This window comes from Letharia columbiana (genome assembly GCF_014066305.1).
Source record: "Letharia columbiana isolate WasteWater2 chromosome Unknown Sc0000024_s0, whole genome shotgun sequence".
NCBI lineage: Eukaryota > Fungi > Ascomycota > Lecanoromycetes > Lecanorales > Parmeliaceae > Letharia > Letharia columbiana.
This window is the reverse complement of record NW_023501065.1, coordinates 197122-214878: the sequence shown is the minus strand read 5'-3', so window position 1 is coordinate 214878 and position 17757 is coordinate 197122. Positions and strand designations below refer to the sequence as shown.

At 50.1% G+C, this 17757-nt stretch overlaps 7 protein-coding genes across 7 annotated transcripts; 3 read left to right on the top strand and 4 right to left on the bottom strand.

Moving 5' to 3' along the window:
* Positions 1-427: 427 nt before the first annotated feature.
* Positions 428-2182, bottom strand: HO173_007407 (uncharacterized protein; the record flags this gene model as incomplete). The annotated part of the gene is made up of 1 exon (XM_037309311.1): positions 428-2182. The coding sequence occupies one exon, from the start codon at positions 2180-2182 to the stop codon at positions 428-430; it is 1755 nt and encodes a 584-aa protein (XP_037163771.1).
* An 827-nt stretch (positions 2183-3009) lies between these two features.
* HO173_007406 (uncharacterized protein) lies at positions 3010-5665 on the bottom strand (the record flags this gene model as incomplete). The annotated part of the gene is made up of 6 exons (XM_037309310.1): positions 3010-3052; positions 3118-3189; positions 3246-3892; positions 3948-4123; positions 4176-4253; positions 4306-5665. The coding sequence occupies 6 exons, from the start codon at positions 5663-5665 to the stop codon at positions 3010-3012; spliced, it is 2376 nt and encodes a 791-aa protein (XP_037163770.1).
* Positions 5666-6244: 579 nt separating this feature from the next.
* Positions 6245-7913, top strand: HO173_007405 (uncharacterized protein; the record flags this gene model as incomplete). Its single annotated transcript, XM_037309309.1, has 2 exons — positions 6245-6814; positions 6867-7913. The coding sequence occupies 2 exons, from the start codon at positions 6245-6247 to the stop codon at positions 7911-7913; spliced, it is 1617 nt and encodes a 538-aa protein (XP_037163769.1).
* A 964-nt stretch (positions 7914-8877) lies between these two features.
* HO173_007404 (uncharacterized protein) lies at positions 8878-11262 on the bottom strand (the record flags this gene model as incomplete). Its single annotated transcript, XM_037309308.1, has 2 exons — positions 8878-10779; positions 10846-11262. 2 exons carry the CDS (start codon positions 11260-11262, stop codon positions 8878-8880), a joined length of 2319 nt encoding a protein of 772 aa, XP_037163768.1.
* Positions 11263-12079: 817 nt separating this feature from the next.
* On the top strand, positions 12080-14268 carry HO173_007403 (uncharacterized protein; the record flags this gene model as incomplete). Its single annotated transcript, XM_037309307.1, has 3 exons — positions 12080-12474; positions 12532-13137; positions 13422-14268. 3 exons carry the CDS (start codon positions 12080-12082, stop codon positions 14266-14268), a joined length of 1848 nt encoding a protein of 615 aa, XP_037163767.1.
* A 354-nt stretch (positions 14269-14622) lies between these two features.
* Positions 14623-17023, bottom strand: HO173_007402 (uncharacterized protein; the record flags this gene model as incomplete). The annotated part of the gene is made up of 2 exons (XM_037309306.1): positions 14623-16787; positions 16837-17023. The coding sequence occupies 2 exons, from the start codon at positions 17021-17023 to the stop codon at positions 14623-14625; spliced, it is 2352 nt and encodes a 783-aa protein (XP_037163766.1).
* A 413-nt stretch (positions 17024-17436) lies between these two features.
* Positions 17437-17616, top strand: HO173_007401 (uncharacterized protein; the record flags this gene model as incomplete). Its single annotated transcript, XM_037309305.1, has 1 exon — positions 17437-17616. One exon carries the CDS (start codon positions 17437-17439, stop codon positions 17614-17616), a length of 180 nt encoding a protein of 59 aa, XP_037163765.1.
* Positions 17617-17757: the final 141 nt, after the last annotated feature.

Below are 17757 nucleotides of genomic sequence, written 5' to 3'. Positions count from 1 at the left end.
ATTAATCTTGTCGGTGCAGTTTCTTCTTGTTTCTGTTTGCCGTAGAAGAGACCTTTGAAAATGGCTTTGACTCGTTGGGGCTCGAGCGGTTCAAATAAAATAGAAAATGCATTGGCACTGCTTTCTCTATTGAATCGCACTAACATTACAAGTACCATGCTCAGTGGTAATGCAAGTCTATACTGAGAAAAGTCAATCTTCCTGCCATGTAATGCCATGCCATGCTGCTCAGTTCCCCAACATGGGAGGTGAAGAAGAGACTCATATCCTGTTCGGCGCATAACAATAAAACGCAGGTTTGCTTGCGATCCCCTAAACTAAACAGACGCATGTGATAGCTCCTTTCTAGCTAGCAATGTTGAGAATGAGTTATGAGAAACAGTGCATGACCAGCCTTTGCACTGTGGATTTTCGGCCAACCGAAGCTTCAGCTACGCTCTGTGAGGCGCTGTAGATTGTAGAGGCCAGCGCCAGCATCTCGACGATGCGTTGCCCCGGAAGCACTCTGCTCGCTGCCTGAGCTGACGGCCCTAGACTGTCTTGAAGATCGGCGCGGCATCCCTTGGGGATCGTGTTGGCTGTTGTTAGTCCCCGGGTCCGACAGCAACCTCCCTTGACCCATGTTCTCAATGTCAGAGAACACCCGAGAGCTAATAGCAGGGGGAGCTGGAGGAAGGATTGGGACTCTTTCCCGCAAAGCCCCAGCTCCAACGGCGATATCTTGATCGACGGGCTCCTTTCTTTGCTTCTGGAGTCGCGATCGATCAGGAGCCGGGTTCTCTGGGCTAATTCTCGAGCGCTCCCCTGACTTTGCAAAGACCTGTCCGTACCAAGGCGTTAGGCCAACAGTCTCACCCGGCGAGCGCTTTCTAATCGCGATGTCATCAACTCTAATCTTTGCGGCTTTGGAAGATCTACCAAACTTTGACATGCCGTGCGAGACCCAATGGCTTTGGATGCTGATGATTTTCTCCTGAAGAGGACAGGCATTTGCCGCATGCTTGTGGAGAACGCGGTCTGCTTTGGCCCTTCGCCTGTGACGGAACATTCGTGTAGCCAGTACGATGGCGATGAGAAGCGTGCAAAAGAGAAATATGCCACAGATGATGAGCATAGCGTTAAGCGCACGTTTCGAGACTTCCGAGCAGTGATTATTGATCTCCTGGTGCTTTCTCTGGTTCTCTGGCCAACACCATTCGCATTCTTGCTTTCGGAAAGGATCGGAGATGGTCTTGTTCGTGTTGCACATAGGACTGAGCTGTTTGTGAGGACTGCATGCATTTTTGATGCACCATCCCTTATCCAAGGGAATGCTGCGATGACGCAAGTCGTACAATATCTCCACTCCCCAGCGAGTAAAAGAAATGGTGTCTGCGTGCACTTGGCCGGCGACCAGATTGCGAGAAGCGCCGGTTTCGCGAGACTCTAGTAGAGGCTTGGCTTCTGGTTCCGAGTCCTCCAAGCTAGGGTCTCTCTGCAGGATTCGTGAGCCTTCGGTATTGTTGGCAGAGCGGGAGGAAGAATGAGAGTCCTGCTGCGTCTGTGGCCAACCTCCATTTGTGACTGAGATGGGTATGAAGTACAGTCCAGAGACTGCAGTGGATCTTGCTGTCACTACGTTGGGGTGTGACAGGTCTTGACGTACTACCTGCCCCGTTGCTTCGAGATTCGAAGGGACCGCTATTGGTGCCTGATGGTGTACTGGCCTGGCACCGTAGAATTGTTGATAGTGGACCGTCACTGTTCTATACACCGTGGGGTGGGTGACTGTTCTCGTGGACTGGTAGTGTCCCATCGCTGGTCCAATGTCCCAATCGAGCCCGTAGTCAGAAGGGTCCGCACTACGGTTGAGAACGCCGAAAGCCCAAAGACCACCGATGAATAAGATGCAAATCGCGGAGGCCGTTAAGATCGTCATTATCCGGTGCTTCGCTAATCCTCCTTTGCACATCCTTAGAACTCCAGCCGATCGTTCTTTGCACGTCCTTAGAATCCTTCGGCCTAAACGCTGAGCTCCTGAATTCTGCGGGTGGTCATGATTACGATCACCGTATGAATCCTCGCCGTGGGCAGCCGAGCCTTCAGCCGTCGGGCTGCGTTGCGATGTGTCTATGTTCTGCATTTCATATTGCTGTTGTCTCTCCATCCCGCGATGACGACTCCTATCTCGTGGACCTGCCATGATGGATCTCCCAATGTTGGGTAGCGAGTTCGTAGATTTGGGCAGTTGAGTTCGAGTTATAGAGCCTTGGGAGTAGGAAGTGGTGGTTGGTGAAAGTCCGAGTTGGCAAAATTTTAGGAACTAGCACGGAGACTTTATAGACGGCAAGTGCATCCAACTAAGACGAAATCATTCTCGATCCGCTGCCTCTTCGTTCGTCTTCCGAATTGGCAGTCACCACTGGTGGAAACAGACTTTCAATGACCATGTCTGCATTAGATATGGAGTCTATCTTCAACTGTGGATTTAGGTCTCACACAGCTTCGCGGGGATATAAGTCTACCATGCTGCAGGCATACTGTCGAATGAAGCAGCAGTTGTGACGGTATGAGAGAACCCCGGATCCCGGAACCAAGAGAGAGGTTCTGCTTCTGTCGAACACTTTGCCTGCCTTATGTTTGCGCATCAAACACAAAAACTCTCGGCTCGACTCCCTCAATCGTGCAAACATGGAATAAGACCAGTTCCCAAGACTGCCACTTGTTCCGGTTGCGTGCCTAGTTGCTGGCGCCTAGTTCACAACGTAATCTAGTGTGTACTGCAAGTTGTTGCCGGATCACAAGGCAGTACAGGTAAATTCCATACGATGTATGATGTGTTAGCAGAGACTCATCCGTGGCAATAGGAAGGCGCTGTAATAATCTAGAAGTGCAGACCACCATACTGACGCATGACAGGATTCGTAGAAGGCACCGCTCGAAAATTGAGAGAGAATTGCGTTGAGACCCCAATTGTAGGCGGTCCGGTTTCCATTCAGCCATCGAATATGGAAAAAGCTTCTATGGCTATCATTGGTTTAATGCAAGGCAAGCATCGACTGCCAACCCGACTCTACACAGGAAGCAAGGTCGTCAGCCACAGTGCAAATTGCACAAATACCATGTGTGTTTGCTTACCTGCCCTGCTTCACTCTTACAACGTCATTAATGATATCTTTATCCAAATCTGGAAACATCCCTGCAAGGGTTCTAATGGAGTGCTGATTAGCAAGACATTTAATATACGCTTTGACACTGTTACTGACTCCACTACATCCTGGTGCTCAGCTCGCTGTATTCGCTGAGCTTCCGCTGATTCAGCGCTCGCTTGACGTGCAGCCGCATCTTCTGCACTGAGCTTTCTCTCACGGCTCCGACCGGATTTCTCGACCGCTCTGGGCTCTTCGCTGGGTCTGATCATGTCGTTGCTGTTTCGGGGCGGTTGAAACACTGCTGGTGACAATCTCTGGGTTGGATTTGGCTGAAAGGCAGGTCCTGGTTGGGCTCGAGTCCCTGGTTGTTGCGGGTTGGAAACATCATCGGAGAACATCCTACCCAAGCTTGACAAGGGCCTCTGTATGGTTCGTAGCAAGCCACTTACGGCAGTGTGATCATCTGACCCGTCATTGCCAGTAAGGGACCTCGAATAGTCTCGAGAGGACGTGGGTCTCCTCGGTGTACTGTATTCGGCTTCTATGGAGTTCCGAGGAACGACCTCTGGCTGACTCAGTCCAGACTTTTCTGATATTTGCGGGTGAGTGGGATGACGTGGCGGCGGTGATGGTGGGATCTCTACTTCTTCGTGTCTTTCGGCGATGACAGAGACTGCTGCTTCAACATTGTTCTCGAAATCCTCATCAGATATCGTCAGAGAAGTTCGATCAAGGTTTTCAATGAATTGAATCGCTCCCATCTGGTGGCCATTAGGTGAACAATCCTCCCAAGGTGGTTCAAGACTGCAAGCTTACCAGCGAGGAAAGATAGTAGCCTGCTTCTCCACCGAGTTTATCTTGGTTCCTGAAACGGAGTATGTACTGTACATTGGAAACGAGATGGTCAGGGTTAGCGTGGAGAACAACATAGATCAAAAGAGGCACGAATGAATCGGCTGAAGTATCGGAGGCTTTCGAGTTGCGCAACAGACCTGGAATATGTTAGATGTTGCTTTACCCTTATTCGACCCGCCATAATCTTACCAAAGATGACTTTGCAGCAATTCAATACACATATAATTTTATCACGCGGAGCTCTGTACGTTTTGATCTTCAAAAGCTCTGTTGCAACGTCAGGCCTAAACTGGAGCTGTGGAGTTGAGCGATGCCTCACCCTGCTGAGCCAACATCAAAAATCGTCTGCCATTATCGCCAATAGGCGGGATGTCCAGGTGCTTTTCTTGGACCCACCCGTAAATCCGCACCTTTTGGGCTAAAATCTCGTCTCGCTCAATATCTTCTTGATGCTGACCTTTCCTGCCCGGACCGATTGCTCTCTCTACAGCCTTCCTCTTGCCTTTGGCTATCAGAGCAGGAGCTGGTGCAGGAATCGCAGGGGAAAAAGTCTGCGAATAGAGCCTGTTCATAACCAATTTCTCCATACCTTCTTTTGCATTATCAAACTCTGCGTCTGAGACACCTCGCCAAACTTCGCACTGAGCCATTTTGTTTGTTATGAAAGTCAAAAAGTCGTTTATTATTTTGTCTTGTTCATGGACCATCCATTGCTTTTTGCCGAATTCAATGAGAAATGATCTGAGGAATTTGGCTACAGGGTCCGCTGTTCGATGGCGGAGCTGCTCTAGAAACCGATGGAAGTCGAATGGGAGATCAGGTTCAGGGTCCGGCTCTGGTGGCGGCAATTTGGGTAGTGACATGGAAGAATTTGGAGAAGATGGGGTGTTCGTGTCTTGCAACCAAGCAGATTGTGGCAGACTAGAAGTTCGCATTGGAGGTGCTCTGATTCCATCCTCGAAACTAGGAACCTTTTGACCTCGAGCTTCAAGGTCTGACGCGTGATCCCCGGCCAATTGCTGGCCACTAGGTCTCAATGGCTCAAGACTAGACCGTCTTGGAGGATGCTCCATCAGACTCCCCAAATGAGACTTCTCGGTTCCTAGGATTGGCTGACCAGTCCCGTCACCTGCGGTGTTGTCGTTGGCCTCATCAAACTGATCCATGATGCTTTGTATCTCGGATGTGGAGCCATCGTCTTGGGTTTCCGCGGCAATGGCTGGATTCCTCGACGGGGAAGTTTCCAGACGGGGCGTTTTTGGGGTAGGGTCCAAGTAGAGGTCATCTTTCATCCCTTCGTAGCTAGGTCCCTTGGGAAAATCATCCCCTTCTGCGTCTTGACTGCCAGCTTTATCTGCCCGAGAGAGTGCTGGCTCTGGAGACTTAGACGTTGACTCGGCCCTACGCTCAAGCTCCATAGTCTTATCAAATCCTTCCATTCCCGCAACACCTTGCTCTACTCGGCACGGAATCTGGTCTCCATGGTCCAAATCTCCCAGAGTCTGGGATCTTTGTTGGCCGCTGTCAACCTTTGATGGAGCTCCCGCCTTAAGAGAGCTTCTTCGAACCGGGCTAGCTTCTTTCGAGAAATTTTCCGCTCCCAAATTATACGTGGAATCTATGTCTCTTTTTGAGTAAGGGGGTTTGAGAGTATTCGCAGACGGCTCCGTCGAAGACATAGATCCGACCGCATTGAGGAACTGGTAGCTCCGTGTTTGGAAGGTGGGTTATTTGATGTATTACTGGATAACGAAGTTGCAACACTCGATATGTAAGCAGGGGAGTCGTCAGTGATAGGGGACAAAGCCTGTCTTTGATGTGTGAAACTCTGAAGCTGTACTTAAACTTGGGATAGCTCAAGCCAAGAGCTCGGCTTTTTAGACGCGCGAGCCGCCCTTTGCCACTCAGTCTTCACATGTTTGCTAGACCTTTCCAGCATTTGATAAGTCATCCCTTGGTTTCAGTATGAATTCCCAAGCCTGACCATGCGTGTCCCAACATGTTACTCTCATCTCACCAGAACTGTGGTAAGACATGTCATTATCTTGAGCCTCTCGAATGAACACCGCGTTCTTCAGAAATTTACTATTCCCTGACTCGTGATGTGTGGCATATTCTTTTCTTGCAGTCAAGAGGAGCATCGGCCTGCTAGTGATGCCTTATCAGATTATCTCCAAAGAAGAGGCCCAGATGGAGCCGATTCAATATCACCATCGGTCATTCTCGAGACAAAAGCGTCTCGACACTCAGGCCCGAACATGCAGAAACGGACTTATTTTCTAACCTTCCTCTCAACCGTCTTATCATTACGTGGGAGCTCTGTTGTTAGACAACCATTGAGAGATCCGGAGTCAGGCTCTCTACTTTGTTGGAACGGAGAGGCTTGGAAGATCGGGGACCAATCGATTCAGGGCAGTGATGCTGAATATGTCTTTGACCTATTTCTGAATGCAACAAAAAGACACCGCGACAACGCAGACCATACGCCTGCCTCGCCTAATCATAGTCTGCAAGGTGTCGTTGACATTTTGAGCAGCATTACTGGACCTTATGCTTTCGTTTTATACGATGCCCAACACCATCGAGTCTTCTACGGACGAGATGCATTAGGTAGGCGGTCGCTTCTCATCAGTAGGCATACAACGAAGAGTATTGTGCTTTCAAGTGTATGTGATACCGCAGACTCCGAACACTGTATGGAAGTCGAAGCCGATGGAATCTACGTGCTTGACCTGACAGCGAATGTCGACCTATCAAATGATGTCGATCGAGTCACTCATGTCCCCTGGGTGTTTGACCGTTCCAAGTCTGTTTTGACTGGTACTCTGGTGCTACACACTTCTCTCCTCCTTAGATGTCTAAGAAATTGACTAATGCTAGCGCTCTCCATTTCCAAAATTTAACACAGAGGTGCGAGCTCATCCGATCCCAGCCCTAAACCAGGATTCTCCAGCGATGAACGACCTTTTCCAAAAACTCCAACGGTCACTATCCCTTCGTACCCATGGAATTCCTTTACCGCCGTGTCAATCGGTCGCTCCAGCCCGCGTTGCTGTGTTATTCTCTGGGGGCCTTGACTGTACCGTCTTGGCTCGTATGCTCCACGATGCTCTTCCAAAGGAGCAAGATATCGATCTCTTGAATGTCGCTTTTGAAAATCCGCGAGTTGTCAAAGCTGCAGGAGCATCTCAACTACCTAAGATCGTTCGCTCGGCCTACTCCCTCTGCCCAGACCGCATCACTGGCCTTTCTGCTTACTCAGAATTGCTCGCCATATGCCCAGGACGGATGTGGCGTTTCGTGTCTATCGACATCCCCTTTACGGATACCCAGGCTCATAGGTCTCAGGTCATCTCTTTGATTCATCCGCATAACACGGAAATGGACCTCTCAATAGCATATGCGCTCTATTTTGCTGCGAGAGGCATCGGTACAGTTCATATCGAAAACGGCGACCATGCAGTCCATTACACGACGCCAGCCAGAGTGTTGCTCTCAGGTCTTGGAGCAGATGAGTTATTTGGAGGTTACACCAGGCATGCCACAGCCTTCAAGAGCAGAGGCTACCCAGGTCTCGCAGATGAGCTTGAACTTGACTTCAACAGACTTGGAAAACGCAACCTTGGCCGCGATGATCGGGTAATCTCGCATTGGGGGAAGGAAGTACGATACCCTTACCTTGACGAAGAACTAGTGAGCTGGGCTTTGAGACTTCCTATGTGGGAAAAATGTGGGTTCGGACAGGTTGATCCCTGCACAGACGGCTCCATCCCGCTACTGGAACCAGGCAAGAAACTTTTACGATTGTTGGCGTGGAAGCTAGGATTACGAAATGCTGCAGCTGAGAAGAAAAGGGCAATTCAGTTTGGCGCCAGGACGGCGAAGATGGAAGTCGGCAAGAGGAAAGGCACACAGACGTTGTCATGAGACCAAGCGGACTATGAGCTCTGTCCCATACAGCATAGGTCTTTCTGGATGGCAGTGATGATGCTTCAGATACTGCTGAGTCGCAACTTCACGCACAGCAGATGCTTATCATTGTTTTGATCATGTGTTTCCGCGGCACTCGTGGCCAATTTAACCAGATCATGACTGAAAAGCTAGTGCACTAGAAGTCATACCGCGACAATGATGTGGTATAGGCAAGTCTGAGTCGAAAAACCACATCCTACTAGATCTTTCACATCCTTTTACTGGGTATATCCACTGCACCTCTTAAATTGTTGCCCTACTATCCTCTTCCCAGGCCTGATGCCTCGTAGCTCTTATCAGCGTTCATAAATATTTATATCATTAGCCAAGTCGTCCAGCGTTCTCCCTTTCGGCAGTCGTCATTCATCGTCTTTAAAGCTCTCCTTTCCCATTTCCTCTATTGCGCCAGCTGGCCTTCGTCATGATTGTCATCGAAGGCTGCGACAGGGTATATAGGTTGTTTTAGGGACAGTTCCTGATTGTTAACTCCGGACAATTCTTCGACGGCTGTCAGCGGTTCACGGGCAATGTGCCACCAATTGCCACTTAGTCAAGAACGGTGTTGTTGGGGGTATTTAGTTCGTATTAGGTTCGATTCCTAATGGCGCTGGTACAATGGTGTAACGGTGCTTCTTATTTCTGGCAGCGCCATTAACCACAGGTTTTAAAGTTCTGTCGAACGGTGTTGGCAAGGGCTCAGGTTGATTTGTGAAGCGAAATGTTGGCCGTTAGTCATAGTCCGAGGGCGGACACCTGTTGGTTGTGGTCGTGTTGTTGGGGGTATTTAGTTCGTATTAGGTTCGATTCCTAATATGGCGCTGGTACAATGGTGTTGCGGTGCTTCTTGTTTTCTGAACGGTGTAACAGTCAGCTCCCAAGGCGTGGTCGATATAGTAATCTCATTTTCCAACAAGGGCTCTTAGCCTCTCTCAATTCCATCCGTCTCGAGGTTTCTCATGAGCTCCATTTGCTGCTCTTGGTTCAGAGTCAGAAGAGGTTGGTGAGGGACATAGGGAGCATGGAGATATTGAGAATAGTGTTCGCCGATTGATCCGAGATTCTGGGTGTGGCTGTATTGCGGTGTGCGGTAAGGTTGATGAGATAGCATTGAGGGGAACGAGTTGTAAAGAGAGTCTGGGTCGTAAGGAGAGGCCTGATACGTATTGGACATATGAAGCGATGGCTGCTGAGAGGCAACACTTTGAAAGCTGCCTGATATGCCTGATTCTAGGCTGTACTCGGAAGGTGTGGGTGACATTCGTGGACCGTGTCCTTTGTCATAGTCCACATATCCAGAGGGAGACAAATGAGGTGCTTTTTGCTTGTGACGTGGAGATGACTTTGAGTTGCCTGGACTGTATTGACTGGATAACGGAGGAGGCGTGACGGCGTCTGAGAACGAAGCCGGCGAGGTTTTGTTAGAGGCTAAATCGACGATGTACGAAGTCTCGCCAATACCCTCATACACATTGAGGCATGCCACCACGAGGTGATCATAGAGTTCAAGTGCCGACTCAACTCCTGGCCAGCGCTGCGACGCGAGATATATAGCCTCTTGAGCCACGTTGATGTCCTTCTCAACTTCGGCCTTGGGATGCTCCTTCCGTGTTTCAGGATATGAGAGGGCCCAAAGAATGGCGTTGAGTGCCATGAATAGAGACTGTGTGAAGGCCCAAGTGAGGTCGATCGATTTTGAGGCTATTTGGCGTCTTTGCATATATATGTTGAACACGGATGCATCGAAACATCGTCGTGCTGCGTCCACCGAGGGTCTCGGGACTTGCGGTGATGGACGATACAGAAACACGATCATGGTGTTGTATCGACCTTTGAACCAGGTCTCACTTAGTCCGCTGCCTTCATCATCTGTTGAGCCGGATACCAGCCAATCCTCAAGCTTAGCTTGCATTTCTCGGAACCAAGGATCCTGATCACTCTGAGGTTCTGGTCTTTTCTTTAGGTAGAGTTTGCGTCTGATCTCCGCTTGCAGTAATCTCATCTTGAAGAAATGGATCGCGATACGCTTTTTAATGGATAGAGGACAACCAGGGGTGACACCGGAATTGGTGATGAAGCGGTCGTCCACAGCCTCAAACCATCGGACGTTGATGTGATCGAAGGTTGTGCCGAATGCACTTGGTCGTCCAAGGCTGTGTGCCAAGCCAAACTCCATGGACGTAATGATCCAGAACATGCGTCGCCGCATATCAATCTCAAGCACGCTGAATTGTGACCGGTGATTGATGATAGGCGCAATGGTAGCTTCCTCCGTAATTCCAAGCTCCTGACAAAGTTTCACTGCCAAGCCAACCACCCAGTACGCTGCGGTACGGGTGGGCGTGACGAGAGAATACTGGCCCATGAGGATAAAGCATTGCAGCGTTCCTAGATCCATTGGCCTGATAGCGCCTTCGAGGAAAGGTAGTGCCGCAAGGTAATATGAGTCTGCCAAGCCAGCATATCTTGTATCGAGCTTCTGCATGCTGATTGCAATGACCATCCGTAGAGTAAAGTTCATGTATGGGTCTGGAGATCCATAGTAAACATCATTAACAACGTCCCTGAACGTCGGTTCATGTAGTGTTGGCAGCATGTACTGAGCTTTCTGGTTGAACTTGTCCACCAGCTCGTCAGTCAAATCACGGCTGGGCAAGTCTGGTGCAGCAACATCACTGATCAAGGGATACACTTTGCTAGTTGGCTTCTCTTCTTCTTTCGAGAAGCGGTCTTTGATCTGCCGGGCTTTATTGTCGGGAACGATCTCTTTGATGCTTTTGGTGTGTGTGTTCTGCTTGGCCAGCTCCATAACCAGGCGGGTCATCTGGTTAAGATCTATTGTTAGGCACCAAGCCAGTCATAGATCATGAATCTGGGAGGGTTTCCTTACGGCGATACCGCTCGAAGGGCCTAGATACCTCGACTCGTCGTTTTCCTTGAACCTAACATAACCTGCACTTCGTATCATGCTCTCTGCATCGGGCGTCTCATACTCCGCTATTCCCAGTGAAGCGAGTTCGGCTTCCAGTGATTGCACTTTATTTTGCAGGTGTATGACATAGGTTCTCGGTATATTTTTGCCCTTTGAGGTATCGAAGTACTCGCACACGGCATTGCTCCGCTCGCAAGGACCGCATCTAGGTAGACCTGCATCGCATCGAGTCTTCCGCGTCCGACACCTGCAGCAAGCAGTGAGAGTGTGAGCCACCTTTAAGCCCGCGGCATCGTCATTTGCATTGTTAGCATTGTCAAGTGCTCGGTCGACCTGGCTGGAAGGCCCGACGTCCACAAAGGATGGAGTTGCCATTGGGATTTGGGTTGATCAAAGAGTTGGACGACGATGTTGATATCCACCATCAGGGGTTCGGGTGTCATGAATTGCGAGAGGAGGTAACGGGAATGGATTTCTTCCAGTGAAAAGAGGCTTTAAGTGATGCCTGTTGAAGAGTGCGGATGGGATCAAATAAGAGTGACATTCTTGCCACAACTGCTTCATTGGATTATAATGTAGCTCAAAGCAAAGCAGACGGAGATAAAAGGGTTGAATGCCTCACCGCCTTCGCAAGAAAGAGGGTGTGGAAAAAGAATTAAAGTAGGAAGTTTTGGTCCAACCGTGTAAGGCTCTTCGTTCGCACTACTGTACTGCAGGCTCGATGGGATGGATCATGGAGGGATTACGGGCTTACCGTCGACTTCCCGAGTCTTTTGTACTAGCACCCGAGAACCTTCCTCCGCTCAAGCCTTACAGGGCTCGTGGGGCGCACCCTTCGAATCCTTTGCGCCTTGGCCTCCATGTGAGACTGCGCCCCATAAAGTCCTCACCGTACTTCCAGAAAGAAATCCCTTCTTTCGATTACCTATGGCCTGGCCATCTAGGTATTTCCTTCTTCACCCAATGCTCTCGGTATCATATGTTGAGCCTGCACGGCAAACCCTTTTTCTAAGCGCCTCCAATCAGGCCATGGCCAGAAGACCGATCTCCCGTTCAACATCACTATTTACCAACCGCTCCCCTCGCACCAGCAGGTTCGGCCTCTAATCCCCTACCTTCTGATAACCCATACGTGAGCGACGTGTCACGAAGAAAGCTTCTCGAAAATAAATTCTTGGTGGTAGGTCAAGCCATGTCTACCCTTTCTAGATTCGAGACTCCTTTATTGCGAGTCAGCCGACCAGTGTCAGCTTGCCAGAGATGTCGTGGGGCCAAAGTCAAGTGCGATGGTAAATTGCCCGCTTGCACGGCCTGCGAAAGAGCAGGCCGGAGCGCAGAATGCTCCAGTGCCAGTGATCTGTTTGCAAAAGGCAAAGAACGGAGCTATGTTGCCTCACTGGAAACGCGGGTTGAGAAGTTGGAAAAGCAGCTCGTCCAAGCCAAGGCCCGCAAAGCCTCCATGAATGCTTCTGGCGCGCAACCCTGGCCATCTCCTGAAAGCCATGCCGCTCCCAGGGTCAGTAGCAGAGGAGCTCAACGAAAGGAAGCCTCGAATGTAGACGACCTGGTTGCAGATTTTGGCTTCCTGTAAGTCGAGAGGCTTGAAATCCTCATGGCTAAAATTTGACAAGTCTATGATATTAGATCAGTCAACGCAACTGCGAGAGACTTCCATGGCTTCTCTAGAGAAATGTCATTTGCCAGGCTTGTCCTCTCGACTTCGTCCGTTCTTGACATGCCCAAGTTCGTAAATCATGTTCTTCCACAGAGACACGAAATTACGCCGCTAATCAAGCACTACCTTGAGAATATTCACGCACTTTACCCTTTCTTGTCGGAAAGCAGACTCTTTCAATCTATCGATGCGGTGTATCAAGAAAATGGTCGTCACGCTCTGCCAATCGATCGTTGGACAACTCGACTAGTACTTGCAACAGCGGTTGCTTCTCTGTCAACTAAGAGAGGTGACACACAGTACCAGGATGCTGTTCGCCATGCAGCCGCAGCTCTTGAGGAGATTGAGACTGTCGTTCACCCAGGCTCTATTGTGGGCATTCAAGCCATTCTTCAATTGGTCCTATACGCTATGTTGAATCCTCGTCATTTCAACAGCTGGTATCTGATTGGACTCGCCTCCCGCGTCATGGTAGATCTCGGACTGCACCAGGATCCCCCTGAAGAGTTGCGTCTCAAACACTCTGAGCTTGATATGCGTCTACGTGTCTACAATTGTGTTTACGCATTAGATCGGTCAGTAATGCTTTTCATTGAATGCTCCTATGACATCGTCTCCAAATGATCTATGCGATGTGATTCCCTAGTACCAATTCGATTTGTGGCGTCGATTTTTAGGAATTTACTCTGATTGACCAGGACTTCTGCATTCTGAACCTCTGTGCTATTTCACCAGGCATGCACTCTACTAAATCACTCGTTTTCCGCAAATCGTGAGAAGACGTTGTAGCACCGGCCTATTTGCCGAATAATTGGCGGGTATTACAGATGCACATTCAGATAGCTGAAACCCTACACAGATCTATCAGCTTGGTCCATATTCGAGCGTTCTCTTTTACGGATGACTCCGCCAGTGTTACACATCCGCGTCAAAGGGTGGGCAGACCAGACACAAGCTTAGTCTTCCTCCACGATCTCAATCCCGCAATCCATTTGAGCCATCTACGCCAGATTGAGTCACACGCGTACCAGAAGCTTTTTCAATCTAGGCGCCCAGCACTGGAGGAACCATGGCCGATTATCTCCAGCTCGATCGAAGATATGCACGTATTCTGTAGCAAGCTGCCCGATCAGATCAAGAACCCAATCAAGAAACTGTTACGCTGCGAAGCTCTATACAGCAGTATCTTGATATTATCGCCACCTGATCTAGACGATGACCTTACCGACTATGGCAAATTCCTGATCTTCGAATATGCCGTCGAATACGCAGACTTGATGTCTTCTGTCGGTAGCGATGCGGAACAGTTCGCGTTTTACACCTCACATGATATGTTGAGGGCTTCTTTTGTCGTGAAACGCCTCCTTGCCTTGCTCCTGAGTGACTTCGCTCTGTTCTTTGGGAGTAGCATTTCAAGGCCTCCACCGCAGGCTCCAACGTCTTCTGGAGCTCCCGTTCTTCAACAGCGAACGATTGGCGAGATGCTGAGTAGAGCCTACAACTGCCTGAACCTATGCGACAAGATTCTCGAGTATCTGGAGTTGAGGTTTGGCTACGCGGACCCGCTCAAGGAATTTAGGGTGCAGTCTAGTGATGTACGACAACTATTAAAAGCGAGCTATGACAAATGGAATAGGAGCCCTCCTACTACTGGCCATGATCATTATACCTTGGCAGGTCCTTCAATGGATCGAAGATTCTCTTAGGCTGAGTTTCAGATGTGCTTGGCTATTCTGGTGGACAAGAACGAGAAATCACGCCTGCATTTGCAGTAGGGTTTCACGTGTCCATTGACTGTATTAGTATCGTGATGTCGGCGTTTATCTTACATGGAATGAGCTGTACCAGCGAGATTTCATGCCCTGCAAATGAGGACTAGAAACGAGGTTCTTTTTTTTCTTATTAAAGCCAAGCCACGAAGGCTTCGATCCGAAATGTAGCTAGCGATAAGGGGAGATCCCATTGCGTCGATCAGCTTGGTCTAGGTGCTGATGACGATCTATATATGGTCTACCTAGCAACACAAAATTATAGCTCTTCCACAGTAGCATTGCAGCAAGCTAGGGGCCGCCGCTTTCCTCAAGGTCATTCCCGCCATCACCGACCTGCTCGCCATTCACGGCCAAGCGATCCACACCAGCGCCCAGGTCAGATGCACCACGCTCAGGCTCTTTCCGCCCCTTGCCTTTCTTTGGTCCCCGCTTCGTTTTCCCAGCGCCAGCAACAGTAAGTGGGGCTTCTCTCACCCACCTCGCAATAGCCTCCGCCCTCTCAGTGCTGATGGGATACTCCTTCCCGTCTTCTTGTGCCCACCGTTTCGGACTATTACCATCTTGACCGAGCTCCTCTCTTCTTTGCTCCTCGGCTCTGCGTTCTCTTGCCGCTACGGCAGCCTGAAAGCTCGCCTCGTCGTGCACACGCTCGTCAGCTAAAGCTTCCAGGATAGCCTCTTGCCTACGACGCTCTTTTGCTTGTTCCTCAGTTTCCTCTTTCTTGGTTGCGCCAGCATGGCCAGGCAATGGAGCAGGTGCACACAGTATCTCCCAGGACTGCTGGAGCCCGATCCAATTGTTGGCACGACGCACGACTTCAATCCAATCTGCGCGACTTGGTGAACGGGCAGCTAGGAAGATCGGATAGCCGTCGCAGACGCGGGCCAACCGGGCTACCATATGAGCGTGTCTTAGATGTTCCTTCGGGGACGTCTGGATGAGCGAATGACATAGCAGCAGAGAGTGGAGAGCATCTGTGAATAGTGGATGGTACGTAACTGCTTCGTGCTGCTCGGACTGTGCCATGAAATGGTTCGTAACGTTATCTGTGCTCTTCTGCACTGCGAAGGGCTTGCGAGGTACGATTGCTTGTGAAATCACTGGGTAAGGCGGGAGATCGTCAGGAGGCGACGATGAGAAAAGAGAAGAGACCGGGTAGATCTCGGGCAGAGGAAGTCCAGCGTATGGATTCTCGTAATGGCCACTACTGGAAGCACGACGATGACGGCGGTCGTTACCCTTGTGAGGAACGAGTGCATCAGAGAGATGTCCGTTACTCAAATTAGAGTTTCCGGACATTTCGAGAAGCCTACTTGCAGGAGGAGTTCCTTTTGGCTTCGCATAGCCCCCTGCTGCGGCGTTGACTTTTCGAAAAAATTCCTCGGCGATCTCTGCTGGTAGACCTGGTGTATAGTCGAAGTAGGAAAGAAAGCCCAGATAATCTCGGAGAGCCCGTTTGGCGTTGGTCTTTACTAACTTGCGCGCTTCTAGCCGTCTCTCATGAGCTTCTTTATCTGCAAGGCTCTGTGAAACTTCTGGCTGGGATGCTGATGCTCCTTGCGCTGCTTTCAATCCGTCTAGCGAGGCATTGACATTCTGACAAGCAAGGGTGAGGTACACGCCTGCGCGGTGGAAAAGCAATTGCGTTTCGAGACTACCTGGTTGATCTGCCTCCTCGATCTTGGCAGCCTCATACTTTCGATCCCGTGCGCTACCGGTCTTTCTTTCCGACCCTCCTAGAGCATTCGCAAGCTCTAATTGTCCCCTTCCTGCTTTGTGCTGTGCCATGGTATATCGGCAGACCGACAGTGCCTCTGTGAGATCACGTGCAGCACCTGCGTAGTCATCTTTGAAAATCCTCGTGACAGCCCTTGTTCGTAGAAGCGATCCCTCCGTGGGGCGATCTTGAATGACTTGGTCTAATGACTCGAGTGTGGTGCACTGCGCAAGCATCCTGGAAGGAATCTTCTCGTGGAAGAAATGGACGTACTTGGCGTCAGTATCGTTTGCACTTCGTTGTAAAACGAGCTTTGCGACCTCCTCCAAAGAAGAGGCCCCCTGCATTGTAGCCACACTAGCCGCAATTTCGTCGAACTGGTATGCGCGCGACAGCTTTTGGGTCGCCTGCTCTCGCATTCGATGCTTTCTTTCTCTGCTCAATTTTGCATTGGGTCCACCACCACCAATGCCCAATCCCAAAGCAGCTGCGCCTCCACCACCTAGGATCCCGTTTCCCGCACTCAAAGAATTGCTCAAGGCGGAGGATGTTGTGCCATTGGCAGCGCGTACGGCGAGATCGGTTGCCTCCTCTACCAGACGCCGAACCTTGACCAGATCGAAGAAGACAGCCGGATCGATGGGACGGGGACGTGGAGAGTCATAGTTGCTAAAGGCAAGCGATTCCAAAACTTCAGGGGGCAGCTGCAGCCAAGGGCCGTGGAAGCTCGAGATGTCTGTTTAGAGTATAAGCCCTGCTGTCTCAAACTCATAGACGACAGTTACATCTCCAATGCTTGTTACGGCATATGATTAAAGCCGAAGTTGATGGATCAGGGCTTTTGCTCTTGGCTGTGGGTTGCAGCGCGGTCAAAGTAGGAGCAGCACTGAGTGTAGACGGAGTGGCTGGTTTGTCAGATGCAGGCCCATCGATAGCGCCTGCATCATTGCTTGACTTCTTCTTCTTCGTCATACTTTGGACAAAATTTAATCCATTCACGAATGAAGTGATTTTTTCGCAAGAGAACCTCGATTCATTCAGGGACCGAGTCAGCGGGAAGACTAGCGGCGCTAGACTGCAACATTCATTTGCTCGCATCTCCATGCGAGGGATCCTCATAGTCATAGTGCAACATGGTCCTCGCGAGATACTGTTGAGGACTTCCTTACCAAATTCTCTTCAACGTATAGGCTGCCAGTACAACGAGTCTAAAGAATTATAATGATGCCCATTATTCCAACAATTAGGCGAGATGTTATAGCAGTTGGTCTTGCTTCTCTCCTTGGCCGGATTTTCTGGCGTGACTACAGTAATTCTTGAGCTATGGCCCTGGCGGACTGCCTCACAATGTACTTGGCTGGGTTGTATCTGGCGGTCTCCTCCGAATGATGAGCGTGGAGATGCTCAGTACAGCGCAATATGAGAAGAGCAGCGATAAGAGAAGCTGGCTACCACAATATTCTCCTCCGCCTCGCGCCGGCTCACGGCCACAGATGGGATCACATCCAGTACCGCAAAGGCAGCTTGCACACTTTCCTGATGACGAGGTCAAGGCGGTATTTTAGTACCCTTGCTCATTAGACCCGACACCAACTGAGGCATAGCCAAACAGACTCTGATCCAACGATTTAAACCAGCTTGCGGTCCGGAAACAAGAGATCATTGAAAGGCGCGAATCTGTATTGGAAGCCCATGCCAGTGCCATG